Here is a 25,690-nt window from a genome sequence, read left to right on the forward strand (position 1 = left end):
AAAGAGTGTGTGATCACGGAAGTGTGTCGCGAGTCACGGGCCTGGTCTTGCAGCCTGCCCCCGTCTCTCTATGCCAGGTGGCCAAGCAGAGCGCAGGAAGGTGGATCTGTTTGGCCAGCCCCTGTCTATGTGAGCCGGGCAGCCGAGCGGAGTGCCAGGAGGTTGATCTGCACGGCCAGCCCCAGTCACAGAATGCTAGATGGGCAGTCCGAACCTGTTCACCCCCACAATGAAGTGATTCACTGTGATTCACAGCATCAAGGCTCTGGACTGACTTTCAGTGTGGGCCTGTGAGCACTGCCCAACCTGCACCCATTATATATATGCTATTGGATGGTTGAACCATCAATGACCCAGAATTACACACTCACAGACCATCCAACGTTGGACCTCTGCACCCGATGTTCACCATCAGTGAACATCCATTTACTAACCATCGATGGCCTGTGCGGTGGTTGGATTAAGCCATGAAGCTAAGGGCTAGGTGACGATGTACTAAGAGTTGGTTTTGAAGCCTAAAATTCAGAAGGGCCACACAGGGAGTACCACTGTTTTAGGAACTAATATATATCTCACCACATTCCTGATGGGCTATGTCCCCTTTTTAATAGGTGACACTTTTTTGGCCTCTGAAAATAGAGACTTTTTGGGGGTGAAAATCCAGTGCTTTGAACAATAATTCTCCCATAATATTATATACAGTATAATGTTCTTATACATTATTTAACGTATAATAATAATAATAATCATCATCATCTGTTAATAGCACAGACTTTATTACAACATTAAACTATAAGGTTTTAGATAATAACATTTTAGGGGTTAATGTTAAATCCCCATAACAGGAAAACTCTGGCTGCAGTTATTGCATATAAAATATATCTGTGCTGTTCCTGTATATTATCTGCCGGCTAACCTGCGGCTACTGGGTGTTGTATAGGACAATACATCTGGGCTACATGCAGTCATTTCTTTTCGGAATTGCAAGCACTTACTTTATTCAGTAATTGTGGGTGGGAGAGACGGCGCAGCTGAAGTGTTCTACAGCTGACTATAAGATAAGCACTTAGGACTGACATTCCCTGACACCATGAAAGAGGACCCATCCAGGCTTAACACGGTATTGATTGGCAGATAACACCTGTCTTCTGGGGGCTGCACTACTAAGCTGCCTTCCAGTCAATGGAAAGTGGGGCGATGCAATCATTACCAGCTGATAAATGTGACTGCAGCAAGGTAAGTACGAAAGGAATTGGGGTTTCAGTCTAGCATAATGGTTCCAAAATACCCCCTAAACAAATTTGTTTGTACTGCTAAAACCATACTAATGTTTTGAATATGGTAATTATTTATTTAAGCGAAGCAGTTATCCATAGGGGCAGATTCAATGAGCCACGGATTTATTCATGCGGTCTGCACTCCAGGGTAAAATGCCCGGAGCTGTCCAAATACAGACCTGCGATCAACCTGTGGCAAAATGAATAGCCCCCTAAGAAGCTTCTTAAGATGGCAGAAAAAAAATCAGGGTCATTCAGTTCAGTACTCTGCGTATGTGCAGGACCCATTCTGTGCATATGCAAACGGGTCCTGCAAGGTAGGAAGCAGGACAGCAGCAGACTGTTAGGAATTGACAGTCTGCTGCCGATTGGGGGGCAGGGGGAGGGGAGGCATGATGGCCTCTGTCTCCCAAATTGAAGGCGTGTCGCCACCTTTTAGGGGGAGGGAAGAGGCCAGGTATCTCTGTCATTGGATGGAGATTTCCTGTCCTCTGCAATGGGTGCCATACCTGTCTCCATGGGTAACATAAGCCGTCTGATGGTGAGTGAGTGATCCGATGCCCATAACGCAGGTTTGATCGCTACTGCAGCAGGAGGCGTCTACTTGTAATAGACGCCCCCTGCTTCATCACCATACAGCGCTATCACTGCCGCCTCCTGCTTCATTACCATACAGCGCTATCACTGCTGCCTCCTGCTTCATTACCATACAGCGCTATCACTGCCGCCTCCTGCTTCATTACCATACAGCGCTATCACTGCCGCCTCCTGCTTCATTACCATACAGCGCTATCACTGCCGCCTCCTGCTTCATTACCATACAGCGCTGTCACTGCTTCATTACCATACAGCGCTATCACTGCTGCCTCCTGCTTCATTACTATACAGCGCTATCACTGCTGCCTCCTGCTTCATTACTATACAGCGCTGTCACTGCTTCATTACCATACAGCGCTATCACTGCTGCCTCCTGCTTCATTACTATACAGCGCTATCACTGCTGCCTCCTGCTTCATTACTATACAGCGCTATCACTGCCGCCTCCTGCTTCATTACCATACAGCGCTATCACTGCCGCCTCCTGCTTCATTACCATACAGCGCTATCACTGCCGCCTCCTGCTTCATTACTATACAGCGCTATCACTGCCGCCTCCTGCTTCATTACCATACAGCGCTATCACTGCCGCCTCCTGCTTCATTACCATACAGCGCTATCACTGCCGCCTCCTGCTTCATTACCATACAGCGCTATCACTGCCGCCTCCTGCTTCATTACCATACAGCGCTATCACTGCCGCCTCCTGCTTCATTACCATACAGCGCTATCACTGCCGCCTCCTGCTTCATTACCATACAGCGCTATCACTGCCGCCTCCTGCTTCATCACCATACAGCGCTGTCACTGCCGCCTTCTGCTTCATTACCATACAGCGCTATCACTGCCGCCTCCTGCTTCATTACTATACAGCGCTATCACTGCTGCCTCCTGCTTCATTACTATACAGCGCTATCACTGCTGCCTCCCGCTTCATCACCATACAGCGCTATCACTGCCGCCTCCTGCTTCATCATCATACAGCGCTATCACTGCCGCCTCCTGCTTCATTACCATACAGCGCTGTCACTGCCGCCTCCTGCTTCATCACCATACAGCGCTATCACTGCCGCCTCCTGCTTCATTACCATACAGCGCCATCACTGCTGCCTCCTGCTTCATTACCATACAGCGCTATCACTGCCGCCTCCTGCTTCATCACCATACAGCGCTATCACCGCCGCCTCCTGCTTCATTACCATACAGCGCTATCACCGCCGCCTCCTGCTTCATCACCATACAGCGCTATCACCGCCGCCTCCTGCTTCATCACCATACAGCGCTATCACTGCTGCCTCCTGCTTCATTACCATACAGCGCTATCACTGCCGCCTCCTGCTTCATTACCATACAGCGCTATCACTGCCGCCTCCTGCTTCATCACCATACAGCGCTATCACTGCCGCCTCCTGCTTCATTACCATACAGCGCTATCACTGCTGCCTCCTGCTTCATTACTATACAGCGCTGTCACCGCCGCCTCCTGCTTCATTACTATACAGCGCTGTCACCGCCGCCTCCTGCTTCATTACCATACAGTGCTATCACTGCCGCCTCCTGCTTCATTACCATACAGCGCTATCACTGCCGCCTCCTGCTTCATTACCATACAGCGCTATCACTGCCGCCTCCTGCTTCATCACCATACAGCGCTATCACTGCTGCCTCCTGCTTCATCACCATACAGCGCTATCACTGCCGCCTCCTGCTTCATCACCATACAGCGCTATCACTGCCGCCTCCTTCTTCATTACCATACAGCGCTATCACTGCCGCCTCCTGCTTCATTACCATACAGCGCTATCACTGCCGCCTCCTTCTTCATTACCATACAGCGCTATCACTGCTGCCTCCTGCTTCATTACCATACAGCGCTATCACTGCTGCCTCCTGCTTCATTACCATACAGCGCTATCACTGCCGCCTCCTGCTTCATTACCATACAGCGCTATCACTGCCGCCTCCTGCTTCATTACCATACAGCGCTATCACTGCCGCCTCCTGCTTCATCACCATACAGCGCTATCACCGCCGCCTCCTGCTTCATTACCATACAGCGCTATCACTGCCGCCTCCTGCTTCATTACCATACAGCGCTATCACTGCCGCCTCCTGCTTCATTACCATACAGCGCTATCACTGCTGCCTCCTGCTTCATCACCATACAGCGCTATCACTGCTGCCTCCTGCTTCATTACTATACAGCGCTATCACTGCCGCCTCCTGCTTCATTACCATACAGCGCTATCACTGCCGCCTCCTGCTTCATTACCATACAGCGCTATCACTGCCGCCTCCTGCTTCATTACCATACAGTGCTATCACTGCTGCCTCCTGCTTCATTACCATACAGCGCTATCACTGCCGCCTCCTGCTTCATTACCATACAGCGCTATCACTGCCGCCTCCTGCTTCATTACCATACAGCGCTATCACTGCCGCCTCCTGCTTCATTACCATACAGCGCTATCACTGCCGCCTCCTGCTTCATTACCATACAGCGCTATCACTGCCGCCTCCTGCTTCATTACCATACAGCGCTATCACTGCTGCCTCCTGCTTCATCACCATACAGTGCTATCACTGCCGCCTCCTGCTTCATTACCATACAGTGCTATCACTGCCGCCTCCTGCTTCATCACCATACAGCGCTATCACTGCCGCCTCCTGCTTCATCACCATACAGCGCTATCACTGCTGCCTCCTGCTTCATCACCATACAGCGCTATCACTGCCGCCTCCTGCTTCATTACCATACAGCGCTATCACTGCCGCCTCCTGCTTCATCACCATACAGCGCTATCACTGCCGCCTCCTGCTTCATTACCATACAGCGCTATCACTGCCGCCTCCTGCTTCATTACCATACAGCGCTATCACTGCTGCCTCCTGCTTCATTACCATACAGTGCTATCACTGCTGCCTCCTGCTTCATTACCATACAGCGCTATCACTGCTGCCTCCTGCTTCATTACCATACAGCGCTATCACTGCTGCCTCCTGCTTCATTACCATACAGCGCTATCACTGCCGCCTCCTGCTTCATTACCATACAGCGCTATCACTGCCGCCTCCTGCTTAATCACCATACAGCGCTATCACTGCCGCCTCCTGCTTCATTACCATACAGCGCTATCACTGCCGCCTCCTGCTTCATTACCATACAGCGCTATCACTGCTGCCTCCTGCTTCATTACTATACAGCGCTATCACTGGAGCCTCCTGCTTCATTACCATACAGCGCTATCACTGCCGCCTCCTGCTTCATTACCATACAGCGCTATCACTGCCGCCTCCTGCTTCATTACCATACAGCGCTATCACTGCCGCCTCCGGCTTCATTACCATACAGCGCTATCACTGCCGCCTCCTGCTTCATTACCATACAGCGCTATCACTGCTGCCTCCTGCTTCATTACCATACAGCGCTATCACTGCTGCCTCCTGCTTCATCACTATACAGCGCTATCACTGCAGCCTCCTGCTTCATCACCATACAGCGCTATCACTGCCGCCTCCTGCTTCATCACCATACAGCGCTATCACTGCCGCCTCCTGCTTCATCACCATACAGCGCTATCACTGCTGCCTCCTGCTTCATCACCATACAGCGCTATCACTGCCGCCTCCTGCTTCATCACCATACAGCGCTATCACTGCCGCCTCCTGCTTCATCACCATACAGCGCTATCACTGCCGCCTCCTGCTTCATTACTATACAGCGCTATCACTGCAGCCTCCTGCTTCATTACTATACAGCGCTATCACTGCTGCCTCCTGCTTCATTACTATACAGCGCTATCACTGCCGCCTCCTGCTTCATCACCATACAGCGCTATCACTGCCGCCTCCTGCTTCATCACCATACAGCGCTATCACTGCAGCCTCCTGCTTCATTACCATACAGCGCTATCACTGCTGCCTCCTGCTTCATCACCATACAGCGCTATCACTGCAGCCTCCTGCTTCATTACCATACAGCGCTATCACTGCTGCCTCCTGCTTCATCACCATACAGCGCTATCACTGCTGCCTCCTGCTTCATTACCATACAGCGCTATCACTGCTGCCTCCTGCTTCATTACCATACAGCGCTATCACTGCCGCCTCCTGCTTCATTACCATACAGCGCTATCACTGCTGCCTCCTGCTTCATTACTATACAGCGCTATCATTGCCGCCTCCTGCTTCATTACCATACAGCACTATCACTGCCGCCTCCTGCTTCATTACTATACAGCGCTATCATTGCCGCCTCCTGCTTCATTACCATACAGTGCTATCACTGCTGCCTCCTGCTTCATCACCATACAGCGCTATCACTGCTGCCTCCTGCTTCATTACTATACAGCGCTATCACTGCCGCCTCCTGCTTCATTACCATACAGCGCTATCACTGCCGCCTCCTGCTTCATCACCATACAGCGCTATCACTGCCGCCTCCTGCTTCATTACCATACAGCGCTATCACTGCCGCCTCCTGCTTCATTACTATACAGCGCTATCACTGCTGCCTCCTGCTTCATTACTATACAGCGCTATCACTGCTGCCTCATACAGCGCTATCACTGCCGCCTCCTGCTTCATCACCATACAGCGCTATCACTGCCGCCTCCTGCTTCATTACTATACAGCGCTATCACTGTTGCCTCCTGCTTCATTACTATACAGCGCTATCACTGCTGCCTCATACAGCGCTATCACTGCCGCCTCCTGCTTCATCACCATACAGCGCTATCATTGCCGCCTCCTGCTTCATCACCATACAGCGCTATCACTGCCGCCTCCTGCTTCATTACCATACAGCGCTATCACTGCTGCCTCCTGCTTCATCACCATACAGCGCTATCACTGCTGCCTCCTGCTTCATCACCATACAGCGCTATCACTGCCGCCTCCTGCTTCATTACCATACAGCGCTATCACTGCCACCTCCTGCTTCATTACCATACAGCGCTATCACTGCCGCCTCCTGCTTCATTACCATACAGCGCTATCACTGCCGCCTCCTGCTTCATCACCATACAGCGCTATCACTGCCGCCTCCTGCTTCATTACCATACAGCGCTATCACTGCCACCTCCTGCTTCATTACCATACAGCGCTATCACTGCCGCCTCCTGCTTCATTACCATACAGCGCTATCACTGCTGCCTCCTGCTTCATCACCATACAGCGCTATCACTGCTGCCTCCTGCTTCATCACCATACAGCGCTATCACTGCCGCCTCCTGCTTCATTACCATACAGCGCTATCACTGCCGCCTCCTGCTTTATTATCATACAGCGCTATCACTGCCGCCTCCTGCTTCATTACTATACAGCGCTATCATTGCCGCCTCCTGCTTCATTACCATACAGCGCTATCACTGCCGCCTCCTGCTTCATTACCATACAGCGCTATCACTGCTGCCTCCTGCTACATTACCATACAGCGCTATCACTGCCGCCTCCTGCTTCATTACTATACAGCGCTATCACTGCCACCTCCTGCTTCATTACCATACAGCGCTATCACTGCCGCCTCCTGCTTCATTACCATACAGCGCTATCACTGCCGCCTCCTGCTTTATTACCATACAGCGCTGTCACTGCCGCCTCCTGCTTCATCACCATACAGCGCTATCACTGCTGCCTCCTGCTTCATTACTATACAGCGCTATCACTGCTGCCTCCTGCTTCATTACCATACAGCGCTATCACTGCCGCCTCCTGCTTCATTACCATACAGCGCTATCACTGCCGCCTCCTGCTTCATCACCATACAGCGCTATCACTGCCGCCTCCTGCTTCATTACCATACAGCGCTATCACTGCTGCCTCCTGCTTCATTACCATACAGCGCTGTCACTGCCGCCTCCTGCTTCATTACCATACAGCGCTGTCACTGCCACCTCCTGCTACATTACCATACAGCGCTATCACTGCCGACTCCTGCTACATTACCATACAGCGCTATCACTGCCGCCTCCTGCTTCATCACCATACAGCGCTATCACTGCCGCCTCCTGCTTCATTACCATACAGCGCTATCACTGCCGCCTCCTGCTTCATTACCATACAGCGCTGTCACTGCCGCCTCCTGCTTCATTACCATACAGCGCTGTCACTGCCGCCTCCTGCTTCATTACCATACAGCGCTGTCACTGCCGCCTCCTGCTTCATTACCATACAGCGCTATCACTGCCGCCTCCTGCTTTATTACCATACAGCGCTATCACTGCCGCCTCCTGCTTCATTACCATACAGCGCTATCACTGCTGCCTCCTGCTTCACCATACAGCGCTATCACTGCTGCCTCCTGCTTCATCACCATACAGCGCTATCACTGCTGCCTCCTGCTTCATTACCATACAGCGCTATCACTGCTGCCTCCTGCTTCATTACCATACAGCGCTATCACTGCTGCCTCCTGCTTCATCACCATACAGCGCTATCACTGCTGCCTCCTGCTTCATCACCATACAGCGCTATCACTGCTGCCTCCTGCTTCATCACCATACAGCGCTATCACTGCTGCCTCCTGCTTCATTACCATACAGCGCTATCACTGCTGCCTCCTGCTTCATTACCATACAGCGCTATCACTGCTGCCTCCTGCTTCATCACCATACAGCGCTATCACTGCTGCCTCCTGCTTCATCACCATACAGCACTGTCACTGCCGCCTCCTGCTTCATTACCATACAGCGCTGTCACTGCCGCCTCCTGCTTCATTACCATACAGCGCTATCACTGCTGCCTCCTGCTTCATTACCATACAGCGCTATCACTGCCGCCTCCTGCTTCATCACCATACAGCGCTATCACTGCCACCTCCTGCTTCATTACCATACAGCGCTATCACTGCCGCCTCCTGCTTCATTACTATACAGCGCTATCACTGCCGCCTCCTGCTTCATTACTATACAGCGCTATCACTGCCGCCTCCTGCTTCATTACCATACAGCGCTATCACTGCCGCCTCCTGCTTCATCACCATACAGCGCTATCACTGCCGCCTCCTGCTTCATCACCATACAGCGCTATCACTGCTGCCTCCTGCTTCATTACTATACAGCGCTATCACTGCAGCCTCCTGCTTCATCACCATACAGCGCTATCACTGCCGCCTCCTGCTTCATTACCATACAGCGCTATCACTGCCGCCTCCTGCTTCATTACCATACAGCGCTATCACTGCCGCCTCCTGCTTCATTACCATACAGCGCTATCACTGCCGCCTCCTGCTTCATTACCATACAGCGCTATCACTGCTGCCTCCTGCTTCATTACCATACAGCGCTATCACTGCTGCCTCCTGCTTCATTACCATACAGCGCTGTCACCGCCGCCTCCTACTTCATTACCATACAGCGCTATCACTTCCGCTTCCTGCTTCATCACCATACAGCGCTATCACCGCCGCCTCCTGCTTTATTACCATACAGCGCTATCACTGCCGCCTCCTGCTTCATTACCATACAGCGCTATCACTGCCGCCTCCTGCTTCATCACCATACAGCGCTATCACTGCCGCCTCCTGCTTCATCACCATACAGCGCTATCACTGCCGCCTCCTGCTTCATCATCATACAGCGCTGTCACTGCCGCCTCCTGCTTCATTACCATACAGCGCTATCACTGCCGCCTCCTGCTTCATTACCATACAGCGCTATCACTGCTGCCTCCTGCTTCATTACCATACAGCGCTATCACTGCCGCCTCCTGCTTCATTACCATACAGTGCTATCACTGCCGCCTCCTGCTTCATTACCATACAGCGCTATCACTGCCGCCTCCTGCTTCATTACCATACAGCGCTATCACTGCCGCCTCCTGCTTCATTACCATACAGTGCTATCACTGCCGCCTCCTGCTTCATTACCATACAGCGCTAGCACTGCCGCCTCCTGCTTCATTACCATACAGCGCTATCACTGCTGCCTCCTGCTTCATTACCATACAGCGCTATCACTGCTGCCTCCTGCTTCATCACCATACAGCGCTATCACTGCTGCCTCCTGCTTCATTACCATACAGCGCTATCACTGCTGCCTCCTGCTTCATCACCATACAGCGCTATCACTGCCGCCTCCTGCTTCATTACCATACAGCGCTATCACTGCTGCCTCCTGCTTCATCACCATACAGCGCTATCACTGCTGCCTCCTGCTTCATCACCATACAGCGCTATCACTGCCGCCTCCTGCTTCATCACCATACAGCGCTATCACTGCTGCCTCCTGCTTCATCACCATACAGCGCTATCACTGCTGCCTCCTGCTTCATTACCATACAGCGCTATCACTGCTGCCTCCTGCTTCATTACCATACAGCGCTATCACTGCTGCCTCCTGCTTCATTACCATACAGCGCTATCACTGCTGCCTCCTGCTTCATTACAATACAGCGCTATCACTGCTGCCTCCTGCTTCATTACCATACAGCGCTATCACTGCTGCCTCCTGCTTCATCACCATACAGCGCTGTCACCGCCGCCTCCTGCTTCATCACCATACAGCGCTATCACTGCCGCCTCCTGGTTCATTACCATACAGCGCTATCACTGCTGCCTCCTGCTTCATTACCATACAGCGCTATCACTGCCGCCTCCTGCTTCATTACCATACAGCGCTATCACTGCTGCCTCCTGCTTCATTACTATACAGCGCTATCACTGCAGCCTCCTGCTTCATCACCATACAGCGCTATCACTGCCGCCTCCTGCTTCATTACCATACAGCGCTATCACTGCCGCCTCCTGCTTCATTACCATACAGCGCTATCACTGCCGCCTCCTGCTTCATTACCATACAGCGCTATCACTGCCGCCTCCTGCTTCATTACCATACAGCGCTATCACTGCCGCCTCCTGCTTCATTACCATACAGCGCTATCACTGCCGCCTCCTGCTTCATTACCATACAGCGCTATCACTGCTGCCTCCTGCTTCATTACCATACAGCGCTATCACTGCTGCCTCCTGCTTCATCACCATACAGCGCTATCACTGCTGCCTCCTGCTTCATCACCATACAGCGCTATCACTGCTGCCTCCTGCTTCATCACCATACAGCGCTATCACTGCTGCCTCCTGCTTCATCACCATACAGCACTGTCACTGCCGCCTCCTGCTTCATTACCATACAGCGCTATCACTGCCGCCTCCTGCTTCATTACCATACAGCGCTATCACTGCTGCCTCCTGCTTCATCACCATACAGCGCTATCACTGCCGCCTCCTGCTTCATCACCATACAGCGCTATCACTGCCACCTCCTGCTTCATTACCATACAGCGCTATCACTGCCGCCTCCTGCTTCATTACTATACAGCGCTATCACTGCCGCCTCCTGCTTCATTACTATACAGCGCTATCACTGCCGCCTCCTGCTTCATTACCATACAGCGCTATCACTGCCGCCTCCTGCTTCATCACCATACAGCGCTATCACTGCCGCCTCCTGCTTCATCACCATACAGCGCTATCACTGCTGCCTCCTGCTTCATCACTATACAGCGCTATCACTGCTGCCTCCTGCTTCATCACCATACAGCGCTATCACTGCCGCCTCCTGCTTCATTACCATACAGCGCTATCACTGCCGCCTCCTGCTTCATTACCATACAGCGCTATCACTGCCGCCTCCTGCTTCATTACCATACAGCGCTATCACTGCCGCCTCCTGCTTCATTACCATACAGCGCTATCACTGCTGCCTCCTGCTTCATTACCATACAGCGCTATCACTGCTGCCTCCTGCTTCATTACCATACAGCGCTGTCACCGCCGCCTCCTACTTCATTACCATACAGCGCTATCACTTCCGCTTCCTGCTTCATCACCATACAGCGCTATCACCGCCGCCTCCTGCTTTATTACCATACAGCGCTATCACTGCCGCCTCCTGCTTCATTACCATACAGCGCTATCACTGCCGCCTCCTGCTTCATCACCATACAGCGCTATCACTGCCGCCTCCTGCTTCATCACCATACAGCGCTATCACTGCCGCCTCCTGCTTCATCATCATACAGCGCTGTCACTGCCGCCTCCTGCTTCATTACCATACAGCGCTATCACTGCCGCCTCCTGCTTCATTACCATACAGCGCTATCACTGCTGCCTCCTGCTTCATTACCATACAGCGCTATCACTGCCGCCTCCTGCTTCATTACCATACAGTGCTATCACTGCCGCCTCCTGCTTCATTACCATACAGCGCTATCACTGCCGCCTCCTGCTTCATTACCATACAGCGCTATCACTGCCGCCTCCTGCTTCATTACCATACAGTGCTATCACTGCCGCCTCCTGCTTCATTACCATACAGCGCTATCACTGCCGCCTCCTGCTTCATTACCATACAGCGCTATCACTGCTGCCTCCTGCTTCATTACCATACAGCGCTATCACTGCTGCCTCCTGCTTCATCACCATACAGCGCTATCACTGCTGCCTCCTGCTTCATTACCATACAGCGATATCACTGCTGCCTCCTGCTTCATCACCATACAGCGCTATCACTGCCGCCTCCTGCTTCATTACCATACAGCGCTATCACTGCTGCCTCCTGCTTCATCACCATACAGCGCTATCACTGCTGCCTCCTGCTTCATCACCATACAGCGCTATCACTGCCGCCTCCTGCTTCATCACCATACAGCGCTATCACTGCTGCCTCCTGCTTCATCACCATACAGCGCTATCACTGCTGCCTCCTGCTTCATTACCATACAGCGCTATCACTGCTGCCTCCTGCTTCATTACCATACAGCGCTATCACTGCTGCCTCCTGCTTCATTACCATACAGCGCTATCACTGCTGCCTCCTGCTTCATTACAATACAGCGCTATCACTGCTGCCTCCTGCTTCATTACCATACAGCGCTATCACTGCTGCCTCCTGCTTCATCACCATACAGCGCTGTCACCGCCGCCTCCTGCTTCATCACCATACAGCGCTATCACTGCCGCCTCCTGCTTCATTACCATACAGCGCTATCACTGCTGCCTCCTGCTTCATTACCATACAGCGCTATCACTGCCGCCTCCTGCTTCATTACCATACAGCGCTATCACTGCTGCCTCCTGCTTCATTACTATACAGCGCTATCACTGCAGCCTCCTGCTTCATCACCATACAGCGCTATCACTGCCGCCTCCTGCTTCATTACCATACAGCGCTATCACTGCCGCCTCCTGCTTCATTACCATACAGCGCTATCACTGCTGCCTCCTGCTTCATTACCATACAGCGCTATCACTGCTGCCTCCTGCTTCATTACCATACAGCGCTATCACTGCTGCCTCCTGCTTCATTACCATACAGCGCTATCACTGCTGCCTCCTGCTTCATTACAATACAGCGCTATCACTGCTGCCTCCTGCTTCATTACCATACAGCGCTATCACTGCTGCCTCCTGCTTCATCACCATACAGCGCTGTCACCGCCGCCTCCTGCTTCATCACCATACAGCGCTATCACTGCCGCCTCCTGCTTCATTACCATACAGCGCTATCACTGCCGCCTCCTGCTTCATCACCATACAGCGCTATCACTGCCGCCTCCTGCTTCATTACCATACAGCGCTGTTACCGCCGCCTCCTGCTTCATTACCATACAGCGCTGTCACTGCTGCTTCCAAAGAAACCGCAGTTTGAAAATAGTTTTTGTATGAAATCATTTCCTAAGACATTAGCTGCATCTGGAACATTAGGAGTTACCGTTCTTATACCGTCTTTTAACTGGTTTGGTCTGAATGAAATAGAGAATGTAAACGATTAGACACAGTCGGACTTTGTTTATTTTGTGCTGGCATGAAAACCAGGATTTCCTTCCTATTGGAAAGAAAAGTGTTTATGTGTAATTAACCTTTTTACAGTGATTTAACGTGGTACAGGTCTTTAACGTGCAAGGCCGTAACCAGGAAGGCAAGAGCAGTGCCGTTGTCAAGGGCCCTGGGGGCAGCACTGTTGCTATCAGTGGCGGCTCCAGAGGTGGGGCTGCAGCGCAGTCCAAAGTTCAAAAATGAAAAGTCACACCAACTGCCACCAACTGTCATCCCAAACTTACTCACTGGCAGTTGGTGTGGCTCCCCTATTTGAAATTTGGGCTGTTCTCCAGCATCAGCCCTGGAGCCGCCATTCGCTACCCTACTGCCCTGCATGTTGGGTGCAGTGCGCCGCTTCCAGTAGCATTGCTACAGAGTCGTCCTAAGGCACACTGCAGCCTGTGGAACTGCACCGGTCAATGCGATTCTTCCTAGAGCCGGATGGCCCACCCCCCTAGACGTGATGTCTTGATGTTACGGGCTTAGGTCACAGCGCCAGCACAGGGCGGCATAGTGCCCTGTCCTGGCCCTGTTCTTGTGTGTCTTTTTTCTACATAGTGGATGCAACCTAAAAAATGTCCTGTAGCCGCGAATGGGAGCAGATAGTGAGTGTGGATGAGAGGCGCAGATCTTGCGCGGCGCAGAGATATTTAAGAGGTGAGCGAAGAGATGTATGTTGGTGCGGTTTTGTTAATAGCCCTATGTGTAAGCAGAAGTATTTTATATTGAAAGAATACAGGCAACTGGGGCGGCCAATCCCGGGCCTTTTTTTCAATCCTGGGTATTGGGATTGAAAAATGATCAATCCCAGGATTCCCAGGATTGGTTTCTGTTCAAGGCATCTCCCCCCCTTCCCCCTCCCCAGCCCACATAACTCACCCTCATCAAAATTGGTGGGAGGGTGGGTCCTCTTGGTGCGGGGCAGAACAGGTGGTAAGGTCCAGACGGCGGGCAGCAGGCTGCGCAGTGTGCACAGTTGGGGGCAGGGGCAGCCGGGCAGTATCTGAGCCTCCTGGGGATGCTCAACGCTGCCCGGCGTTGAAAAAAACAAAGGGGCTGGCCAATCCCGAAATCCCTGAGATTGGCCACCATACAGGTAACCAATGGAGGGACTGGCAGAGCAGCAGAGGATGACGTTGGCGAGGGAGATCAGCATCGCAGCTGCATTCAGAATGGATTGTAGTGGAGAGAGTCTGTATTGGGGAAGAGCAGTAAGGAGACTATTGCAATAATCAATGCGGGAAATACTGAGAGCATGGAGTAGAGTTATTGCAGTGTCCTGTGTGAGACATGGTCGTATTCTGTTATATATGTGTGTTAGATATATTTATCAGGATTTCGGCGGTCATTCCGAGTTGATCGCTTGCTAGCAACTTTTTGCTGTGCTGCGATCAGATAGTCGCCGCCTATGGGGGAGTGTATTTTCGCTTTGCAAGTGTGCGAACGCTTTTGCAGCCGACGGCACAAAAATGTTTTTTGCCGTTTATGAGTAACTCTGGACTTACTCAGCCGCTGCGATCACTTCAGTCTTTTTGGTGCCGCAATTGACGTCAGACAACCGCCTTGCAAACGCCCGGACACGTCTGCGTTTTCCCAAACACTCCCAGAAAATGGTCAGTTGACACCCATAAACGCCCTCTTTCTGTCAATCTCCTTGCGATCAGCTGTGCGAATGGATTCTTTGTTAAATCCATCACCCAGCACCGATCCTCTTTGTACCTGTACGACGCGCCTGCGCAATGTGGGGCATACACATGCGCAGTTTTGCCGAGATTTAACCTGATCGCAGCGCTGCAAAAAGTTCATAGCGAGCGATCAACTCGGAATGACCCCCTTAAAGGCTACCTGATGTTTTAACGGGTCAATCACTTAAAATGCAAAACCAACCACATCAGACAGTCCCCTCGTGAATACAACGATGCCTACAAGCTGCAGGCTATTACACGGGCCTATTACCCTGAATGAGGGGACAAAGGACCGTTCAGAGTCAAGGATGATACCTAGGCAGCGAGCTTGTGGGGTAGGATTGATTGCTGAGTTATAAACAGTGATAGAGATATAGCCACGCTCATCCAGCCTGCGGCTCAGCTGCACGGCCACACTCTCCACACCGAGGTGTGACTTAGTACATCGAGCTGCGGCTTAGTACGCCGCCCTTGTATTCCTATGTGTGTGCGTACTTAGACACACGTGCGCGTCCTAGTCACGGGCACATTTGCTGAATTTCCACAGACATGGCAAAATGCAGGCTGGCTAAGCGTGGCTACATCTGTAGGCATGGCTGGATTAAGGAAGGGATGGCCGCCCTGGGGCCCCCACACACTAGGGGACCCACACATACCTCCCAGTTGTCCCGATGTCCCACCCGCAGGCTGCAGTGTCCCGCGGGCAGGGGAGGACGCTCTAACACCGCTACTTTGCATTGCGAAACAGTGGAAAATGGATGATGGGCACATGTGCTCCTCATCCACAGATTGTGCCGGCTCCAGGAGAGATTTGCACATGCGCACTGGAGATGTTCCCAGAAACAGTGTACGGGTGCCATGTTCCCGGAGACCTGCGCATGTGCAGTAGACCCTGGCATTATGCCAGTGTCTACTAGCTGCCGGAGAGGAGGAAGCTGCACGCGGGTCCCCTCCTCTCCTAAAACGCCCCTGATACGTAGAGAATATAAGAGGCGGTGGTGTATCTGTAATGAATGCTGCCTTTGTCCAGTGGGGTCCACACCACACAGCTTGCACACATTTAGTATACCTACCTCTCTAGAGTCTCACGTTGGTGCTGCGCAAATCACTGGGAACATGTCTATAACAAATATACTGTAGCCGAGAGGAAGTAATGTCTGGTATTTATAGAGCTGGAAAACATTGTGTCTCGTGATATGATGCCAAATATTGTGGAATGTTTAGTTAACTGTTGTAGCATGATTTAGGCGGGGAAGATGCTAAGTGCTGCTGATATCCCTGTCGACCTAGAAACCCTGTCGACCTAGTTACTGTCGACCAATAGTGGTCTACCTAGACACTGTTAACATAAGTCTTGTCGACCTAGAGACCAGATACCGGGGGTCAATCCAAGTTGATCGTAGCTGTGCTAAATTTAGCACAGCTATGATCAGGAAAACAGACATGCGGGGGGACGCCCAGCACAGGGCTAACCCGCCCCACATGTCAGGCGATGCTTTTGTACTTCAGGAGTAGCTCCCGACCAGCGCAGCTTTTGCGTGCTGGCTGGGAGTTAATCTTCGCTGCCCGGCTCGCAGTGGCTGCGTGTGACATCACGCAGCCGCTGCGGCTCGCCCCCCGCACAGTCCGGCCTTGCTTGCGTTGGCCGGACCGCGCTCACAAAATGGCAGCCAAACGCCCCCGTGACGCCCCCTCCCGCCCAGCGACTGCCTCTGCCTGTCAATCAGGCATAGGCGATCGCTAGGCAACGGCAGCCGTCAGCTGTCAGACATGCACCAGCGCACTACGCCGCCGGCTCGTGCGCAGTTCTGAACTGAACGCTGCGCTGCGAAGAACTGCAGCGAGCGTTCAGATCAGAATGACCCCCACCATCCAAACTCTGTATTGTACAGACAAATACTTCAGAGGCTATGGACAGACCTGATTGTGCTTTCCGCAGCAACCTGCTCTCTGTCGCCCTCTCCTGCTGGAAAATGTTTCTTGTAAAATGTACTTTCTTTATCAGGCCCATTGAAGATATTTTGAAATATCTGTCACAGGAGAAAATCAAACGACTTATTTGATCAAATGTGTCTTTGTAATTCCATGTTTTCTTTCATATAACATTTACAAAAAACATGCCTTATACATGTGAATTTGATTAGATATATTTAATGATATATACTTTATATGTGTCTGTTACATTAACTTATTCTTTATCTCTCCACTTGGGGATTTAGGATGGGGGTACCTACAGTAATGCATACCTCCCAACTGTCTCGCTTTCAGTGGGACAGGCCCGTTTTTTATGGGACTCTCCCTCTGTCCCACCTGTGGGGGGAAGCATACTCGCCTACACCATAACGTAACGGCCGGGAGGCTTCAAAAATCTGGTTGCGCTCCCGGCCCCCGGAAAGGCGTGCAAGTCTCCTGCATCCCTCTCCAGCTGCTCGCGCCACCCCACGGCCGCCCACAACAGATCACAAGTGGATGGTTCTAGGGGACCCGATGACACCATTCGTGCTGAATCGGCTCATAATAGAACTGCCAAATGTTATACAGCGCCACAATGATGTGATCATGCCACCACCATAGGCAAACGCAGAGGGGGTTTCTGGTTGACTAGAAACCCCCCCTCCTCTTGCCAAGTGGCTCAAATTATAACAACAATAGCATTGGTATATAATACGATTACTAGAGCTGCCACCACATCATGCAGTTTAAGGAACAGAGCAGAACTGCCGCACATGCCCAGTGGTAGCAGCTTCTTCTACCAAGTTTGATATGTGTGTGTTTCTGAGTTCTCAATCAGTGCACTGGACCAGAGAGTAACTACCAGGAAGAAGAGACGGGAGCCTAACCACGAGGTGGGAGTATGTTTGCATAGGAAGTGCAGTACTGGTTCTATTGTGTTAAATATTAATACTGTATTCCATGTTCAACATATTGGGAGATTGTGGATTTCATTTGGAAACCCTCCTCTATAAATCCTGCGTTTGCCACTGAGCACGCCCCCCGAACAGCCCACTTATGCGCCAGCCGCACCCACTATGCACTGACCGGGCTTCTCTCTCCCGGAGGAGAGAAACGCAAAGTCGGTAAGTATGGGGGAAAGGCTGTGGAAGAGCGCTGTCACTGCTGTTCTGTATAGCACAGCAGAGTGTAAGAAGATGCCGTGCAATGTGCTGAGAGCAGCCCAGCATCTCGGAGAGTGCTGGGCACGCCACCACAGTGATGCCAACAGGAGTGCTGTGATGCCCCCCCCCCCCCCCCCCCCACCACCACCACGGCTTACCTGTCCAGCACCGTGGTGTCTCTTCGTTTGGGATCCCGGCTGTCGGGATTCCGGCGTGCCGGGATGGTGCACCCATTCTGGATGCCGGTGTCGGCTTTCAGAATGGTGTCAGGATTCTGACTGCTGGGATCCCGACAGCCAGGATCCTGACTGCTTCCTATGTCTACAACCTTCTTGTCAAACCATGAAACTGGGATGAAAAGGGAACAACATGTAAACAGAGTGATAGCAGGATCGGGGTAAGCAAAGGTCGTGGTCAGTTGCAAATAGTGCTCAAGTAACAAAGTCCTGGGGACATCTTATGGGTGGTCTCTGGACACCCTGTAATCATTATAGATATATTACACTAGCCTTGTTACCCTGATAATTGTGTGATGATGGTGCTGTTTGCACATGATTCCATATGATTTTCATGAACATAAGGGGTTAATAAAAGAACCCCATGAAAGAAGAGCGCACCCTGGGCATGGACCATATGTGCATAATCCAAGAGCATCATTGTTCCAGGGCGTACACCCGGCAGTATGACCACATTGGCTTGGCTACAATTTAAGGGGCACCATCTAAGATCTTGTCTAGGGCACCAAACCGGTCAGGGCCAGTTCTACCTAAGTGTACAGGTAGGTCTTATTTTATGATGTCATTTCATTTAATCAGTCATGTAGCTGGACAAAGGCTATAATGGCCAGAGACAATACTATCTAAATTAGTGAATAAAGACATAGGCATAAATGTAATAGCCTGCTAGTTGCGATCAGGGAATTTCCACATTAACTTTTGTGGCTAATTAGCAAAACCTCCCTGATCTCCCGTTCCACTGGGTATCATTGGACTGCGCATGTCGGGAATCTGATGATGTGGCATAGCCACGTACATGGGTGACTTCCTACATGGTTGTGCACCAGAGCAAAATCTAAACCCATCACTACAGCACATCAGCCAGCCAGCCAGTCCCAGGACTCAACGGGACTCTGTGTCGGCCTCTCTAATGGAGGCTGGGGAGGGGGTGAGGGAGGTCTCTTGGAACTGTAAATTGCAATTCTATTTTGTTTAAATGTTTTTAGTTTTTTTACCTCGTTCCTCAGATTCATGTGGTTCATCTGAATAAGTATCAACTACAAATATAATTTTAAACATAGGGTAACAGACGTTGGGGGTAATTCCAAGTTGATCGCAGCAGGAATTTTTTTAGCAGTTGGGCAAAACCATGTGCACTGCAGGGGAGACAGATATAACATGTGCAGAAAGAGTTAGATTTGGGTGGGTTATTTTGTTTATATGCAGGGTAAATACTGGCTGCTTTATTTTTACACTGCAATTTAGTTTGCAGATTGAACACACCCCACCCAAATCAAACTCTCTCTGCACATGTTATATCTGCCTCCCCTGCAGTGCACATGGTTTTGCCCAACTGCTAACAAAGTTCCTGCTGTGATCAACTCGGAATTACCCCCGTTGTACAGTGCATACGTCTTACTTAAAACAGGGTGGATCTTATGGTGCCCATACACTTGTGAGATATCTGGTACAATCCTTCGTTTTCTACCGCATCGGTGCGATAAATCGCAGGACTGTATGCATGTCGAATGTGTCCCCTGATGCTATGGGCCTGCACGCTGGTTGAATCTCGCATCTCACGATATTATGTGCTGCACTTAATATTTATCGGATCGCACGTGCGTTCACATGCTGTTTTTACCACATTCGATTTAACACACAGTGATGTGTGATCTGTGAGGTATTTAGCTCACTTCCTGGACACCACTTCCTGGACTCCACCCTGTTCGCAAGGGGCATGCGATAAATCGCATGATTGTATGCGCATCGAATGCACAAAAGGGGAGCTTCAAGGGAAATTGAAGGGTGATATCGCATCGCGCTCAATCGCACAAGTGTATAGGCACCATAAGACAATTGCATCAAAAAAACTACAATTCTATTACAATTCGAATGTGCTGCAAAAGATTGTTACTTATTATGGATACTGTATATGGCTATAAAGTATATATGTGTTCCTTGGTCCAAAAATAGGAAACATTGGAATGTTGTTTTAAATTGTCTCAAAATAATGCGGGGCATACACTATACAATTATCTAGACAATCTACCTGATATCTGAAAATATAATTTGTTCCGTCCGATGCAATTGAGGCCAAGCGACTGATAATGTCGATATTATCTTAAACCGTAAAGCTATACCTCTACATACACTTTTACCGTGGAGCCGCTATGGCCGCTAGACTGAATACATGTGCTACGCACTTTGTACGCTATTTGCGTACAGAGTCCCGTACGTGGTACGTAATTGGCATCCACATGCCGCGCTGAGTGTACAGAGTACGCACAGCGCACGCACACACAATTGATAACCTTTAAACCTTGTTAGTGATACATTGTAATGATATGATTACACTTTAAACCCTTAGCAGCAAAGTACTGCAACGATGTTATACCTTAAACCTTAAGTAGCGCTGGCGGTATAAAGTACCCGCAGTGCGTACACCTTATCAATGCTTATAAACCTTATACAGTTAAATATGCTTTTAAAACCCTTGCAGGAAAGTGAGGACACAACACCGATTTGTAGTTGAAACCACAGGGTTCTAAGGCCACCGTGGATTATTTCAAAAGGTAAAACAGTACAAATCATACACTACAGGCTAACAAGATAAATCTAAAACAGAATAATGGCTACAGAGAATGTACATACGTGAGAATGTTCGCAAGCGCAACCCGGCCGGTCCTCCGCTTGTCAGGTAGATAGCGTTCAGAGGGGTAAATTTACTAAGATTCGTAATTTCCAGAATCATGTCCAAGTTCAATCACGAATGACATCGACAGTGTAAAATTGCAACTTTTTGAATTGATTACGACTAATTTACTAAGCTGTCGTATTCGTATTTTTCGTTTCTTCCGATGTCGATGTCATTCGTGCTTTTCTGCTGTAGATTGCGGCCGCGTTTGCTGTTTCGCGGCCGCGTTTATGGGTTTTTTTACGACTGCGTCACATGTCTGTTACGGCAGTGATTTAGAAATTGCTGCCGCGTTTTTAGTCCTAAGTTTCGTTTTTGTCACGCGGCCGTGATTGGTTGTATTCGTGAAGGAGGAGTGTCTGTGCATATTACTATAAAACCGCCCCAAACACACCGCACCTCGTGGGTTTAGCTAGTGGAGAGGAGAGAGGAAGGTGTATTTGGAGTTGGTGAGTTTGGTGGAGTTTTTGGTGGATTTGGAGAGGAGTTTGGTGATTGTTGAGTGCTGTACTGTGTGTGTAAGTAGTCTTGTCATATTTGTAGTATTGTTTTTTCACAGTTTGTCTACTTTTTTGTCCTTGTTTTTTTTTTACAGTCTTTTGTCATTGTTTGAGTGAGTGAGTGAGTGAGTGAGTGAGCGTGTGTGTTGGCTGTGTGGTGTGTAGTAGTAGGAGTAGTGGAGGAGTGTGTTTTGTGTTTTGATTTTTCAGTGTTTTTTGTTGTTTGTCATGTCAGACTCAGAGGTCAGTGTGGTGGCGGAGGTTAGTGAGGTGGAGGCTGGTAGTGAGGTGGAGGCTGGTAGTGAGGTGGAGGCTGTTAGTGAGGTGGAGGGGGGTAGTGAGAGGGAGGAGGTTAGTGAGGAGGAGGAGGAGGGGGTGCCTGTTGCTGTATTTTCCAGTGATAGTGATGGTGTTGTGGCTCCGCAGCCACGCACCACTACCAAGACTGGCAGGAATATAAAGTTCAGCTATGCTGAAAACATGGCTTTGGTGCGTGAGCTGATGAAGCACCATCGCCAATTGTTTGGTCAGGATGCTGGCAAGGTGTCCTCCCGCAGGAAGTCTGTCCTGTGGGGGCAAGTAATACTTGCCGTGAATAGTGAGGGTGTGGTGAGGCGGACTGAGGACACGTGCCGCAAGAGGTTTTATGATATAAAGCGGCGTGTCAAGGCCAAGATGGCCAAAGAGGCCAAATCTGCAAGAAAAACCGGAGGTGGCCCCCCTTTCCGGGCCACCTATCGGGACTGGGAGGAGCCTGTGCGGGCATTGATTCCTGCCGAAGTGGTGTCTGCTACTCATGTCCGGGATTCGGACCGACCCACGCAGGATGGTAAGTTTGATGTGTTATATTTTTATTTAAATGTCCTCTAAATGTTGTAAATGTCATTTTTAAAGGGTAAAGGATGCATAAATTGTGTTTCACATATTGCAGGCCTATGCACCCTTAAGGTGTGTTTGTGTTTAGAATGTGCTTTTTTCACCTTGCATTGGCTGTTTGGTAAATTTAATATTGCGCAAAAACATGTGCAATGGCTTTTTAATTTTTAAAAAAAAAAGATTTTTTTTTTTGACGATATTGCTTGGACATCTGTGTTGTCTGCTTATTTTAAAAATATTTTTGTATTTATTTACTTCTGAAAAACGGTGCAATTATTTCAACATTAAATTTGTGAAACATTTGCAAGTAGTCAATCTCTGCAATATCTGAGGCATAATTCTAAAATGTAACAGATTTATTGTGTGCAACATCATGTACATTTGGATATACACCACAAAATAATGAAGCTTGAAGCTCTTAATCAGAAATTATTTGTTTATCCAATACCTAATAGATGGTTACAGTACAATAAGGCTTTGCAGGGTTTTTTTTTACACAAAGCATGGTAATAATGTTTGGTACACTTTTTCAACAGTCCCACAGACCAGCCGGCCAGACAGGCCTCAGACAAGTCAGGATGAGGCTGGGATTGCAGGTAAGACTTCAGTGTAGTCACATATTCTGCAAACACATAGAAGTACAAAATATTAATGTTTATATTTTCACATAGGTTCTGCTTCTGGAAGCCGACCTCCTGTAAGGCGCCCATCACAGGGCTTGGGCCACTTACCCAGGAGGCCAAGTAAGACACGGCGTCTTGGCTCGGAATCTGCGGCTCCATCATCCCCACCCAGGCGACGACTTTCGGCAGTGTCACCCCAGCCACCACTGGCACTATTGGCGAGTTCGCAGAGTGATGAGCCCCGATCCCCTCAGTTATCTGGTGAGTAAAAACAGAAATTAAACACATAGGCAATAATATACACAGTACAGTTAATATGTTGTTAGTTGGTTTTGAGATTACATGTTTTCCAGAACAAGCAATGTGATGTTACGTCTTCAATTGCTAAAGGTGAAAAAAAAATTTTTTATAAGGTCTTAGTGGATGTTCTCGCCAACATCATTTTTAATAAATATCAGAATTTTTTTAAAATTTGGCCCACACACGTGCACATTTAAATAAAATAACAATAAAATTCCAAAAAAAAAACAGCATCCACAACATTATAGTGTTCACACATCTCCCCTGTCCAGTATGTAGATGGCTTACTTGCTCCGCTCCTCTGGACTATCCAGGTAAGTAGTCTATATCGTGGTCAGGGGAGGGAATCTAACAGTGTAATGCTGTGGAGGGGAGTTAGTTAGGTGAGGATTATGCAAATCTGTCTATGTGGCCGCCTGTGTTGGTATATATGTTTTTGAGCATAAAAAACATTATAAGTTTATAAAATCAACGCCAAAAAGTTAAAAAATGGAGTATTATGAATGTAGTAATGTGTAGAAGTAGCCTTGCAAAAAATTTACAAATAAACATTGCATGTTGGCCACCCCATACAGAGCCCAGCTTGATGGCCGACGTGGACCAGCAGGGACAAGACCAACAGGCAACCATCACACTGCAACTTACACCTGTTGACCCAAGCCAGCCAATACAGCTGCAGGATATCCCCCAAGCCTCCATCAGTCCACAACTGGCACAAGCTCCGCCCCCAAGCCAAATACCAGATGATTTTTGGGCCAGTTGGACAAGCCAACAGGCCCAAAGCAATGCCAGCCTGACCGCACATACACAACACCTTGCCAGTCTGCCCCATCATCTACCGCGTATTAGTCGCAACTCGGGCAGACTGATTGTACAAGTAGGGCGAATGGCAACCTCAATGGAGCAAATAAGGGCTGACAACCGCCAAATGCTTGCTCATTTATCGCGCATCATAGATGAGCAACAGCGCCATCAGCAGGCACTCGTTCAGCTCATTCAGCACAACCAAGTGGTGAATGAGTCGTTATCCAGGATTGTAGCCAGCCACACTGCAACCAACACTCAGCTGATTGCAAGCCTTAATAATTTGAGCAGCAATATTTCATTGATGGGAGCTCACCAAGTAACCTCCAGCTCGGGGACCACGACCCCTATCCAAACGCCAGTAACCTCCCCTGTTCGGCGTTCCTCCAGAGCACGTGCCAGTGAGCCAGCACAAAGCTCAGCACCCAGCACACACAAGCGGAAAAAATAACCCCAATGTGATTGGCAAAATAAAAATTTGTATTTGACAAACACACAACTTCCTGTGTCCGTCTCAAACATTGTCGAAGCTGCTCTGTATGTATGTATGTTTTTCATGGGTAATGACTGAAAATGTATTTTTAGCATAAACTAAGTACAATGGACACACCACTATAAACTACAAACAGTAAGTAACAAAACACACAATAGAAAGTAGTGCAAAGTGTTTAGTCAAGGATAATTACAGCCTACTAAAACTGACCTGAAAAATAGCGCAGGATCACTTCTTGCCGTACCTGCCTCCCTACATATGTACTCACACTGTCACCAGATGGGTCTAACTCCTCTGCTTGCCGACTGCTTTCTCCCTCATCATGTGCCAGATGTTGGGTTAAACACAGATTATGGAGAAAACAGCAGCAGAACACAATTCTAGTCACCTTTGAGGGACTATACAACAAAAGGCCAGCAGATTTATCCAGACACCGAAACCGTGACTTCAGCACACCAAAACATCTTTCTATCACATTCCGCGTAGCCTTATGTGCATGATTGTAACTGTGTTCAGCAGGAGAATCAGGTTGGGACAATGGAGTAAGGAGCCAAGAGTAGCAGCCGTAACCCCCATCACCTGAAAAACAGATATAGTCCACATTAGTACATATGTTAGATTATTCTTTCACCTAATCATAACTCGAGTTTGTGGATAAAAGACATACACACAAAACATTTTAAACATACCC

At 49.7% G+C, this 25,690-nt stretch overlaps 1 protein-coding gene across 2 annotated transcripts; it reads left to right on the plus strand.

Annotated features, from left to right (window-relative positions):
• The first annotated feature begins 1,136 nt into the window (after positions 1-1,136).
• Positions 1,137-25,005, plus strand: LOC134999589 (myb-related transcription factor, partner of profilin-like). Of its 2 annotated transcripts, none has more exons than XR_010201682.1 (4): positions 1,137-1,236; positions 23,316-23,375; positions 23,451-23,663; positions 24,278-25,005. XR_010201682.1 is itself a non-coding variant. In XM_063951437.1 (4 exons), exons 1-4 carry the CDS (start codon positions 22,405-22,407, stop codon positions 24,955-24,957), a joined length of 1,281 nt encoding a protein of 426 aa, XP_063807507.1. In that variant the 5' UTR covers positions 22,394-22,404; the 3' UTR covers positions 24,958-25,005. The 2 variants fall into 2 exon arrangements, 1 of the variants encoding a protein (XP_063807507.1); XM_063951437.1 differs by lacking the exon at positions 1,137-1,236 and adding an exon at positions 22,394-22,732.
• Positions 25,006-25,690: the final 685 nt, after the last annotated feature.

This window comes from Pseudophryne corroboree, chromosome 2 (assembly GCF_028390025.1).
Source record: "Pseudophryne corroboree isolate aPseCor3 chromosome 2, aPseCor3.hap2, whole genome shotgun sequence".
Classification (NCBI taxonomy): Eukaryota; Metazoa; Chordata; class Amphibia; order Anura; family Myobatrachidae; genus Pseudophryne; species Pseudophryne corroboree.

Bases quoted from the DNA above. Each gene is read 5' to 3' on its own strand.
- LOC134999589 (XM_063951437.1), top strand. From the start codon at position 22,405: ATGAAGCACCATCGCCAATTGTTTGGTCAGGATGCTGGCAAGGTGTCC. The intron at 22,733-23,315 runs GTAAGTTTGATG...CTTTTTCAACAG, and splicing joins GGACCGACCCACGCAGGATG to TCCCACAGACCAGCCGGCCA. The intron at 23,664-24,277 runs GTGAGTAAAAAC...CACCCCATACAG, and splicing joins CCGATCCCCTCAGTTATCTG to AGCCCAGCTTGATGGCCGAC.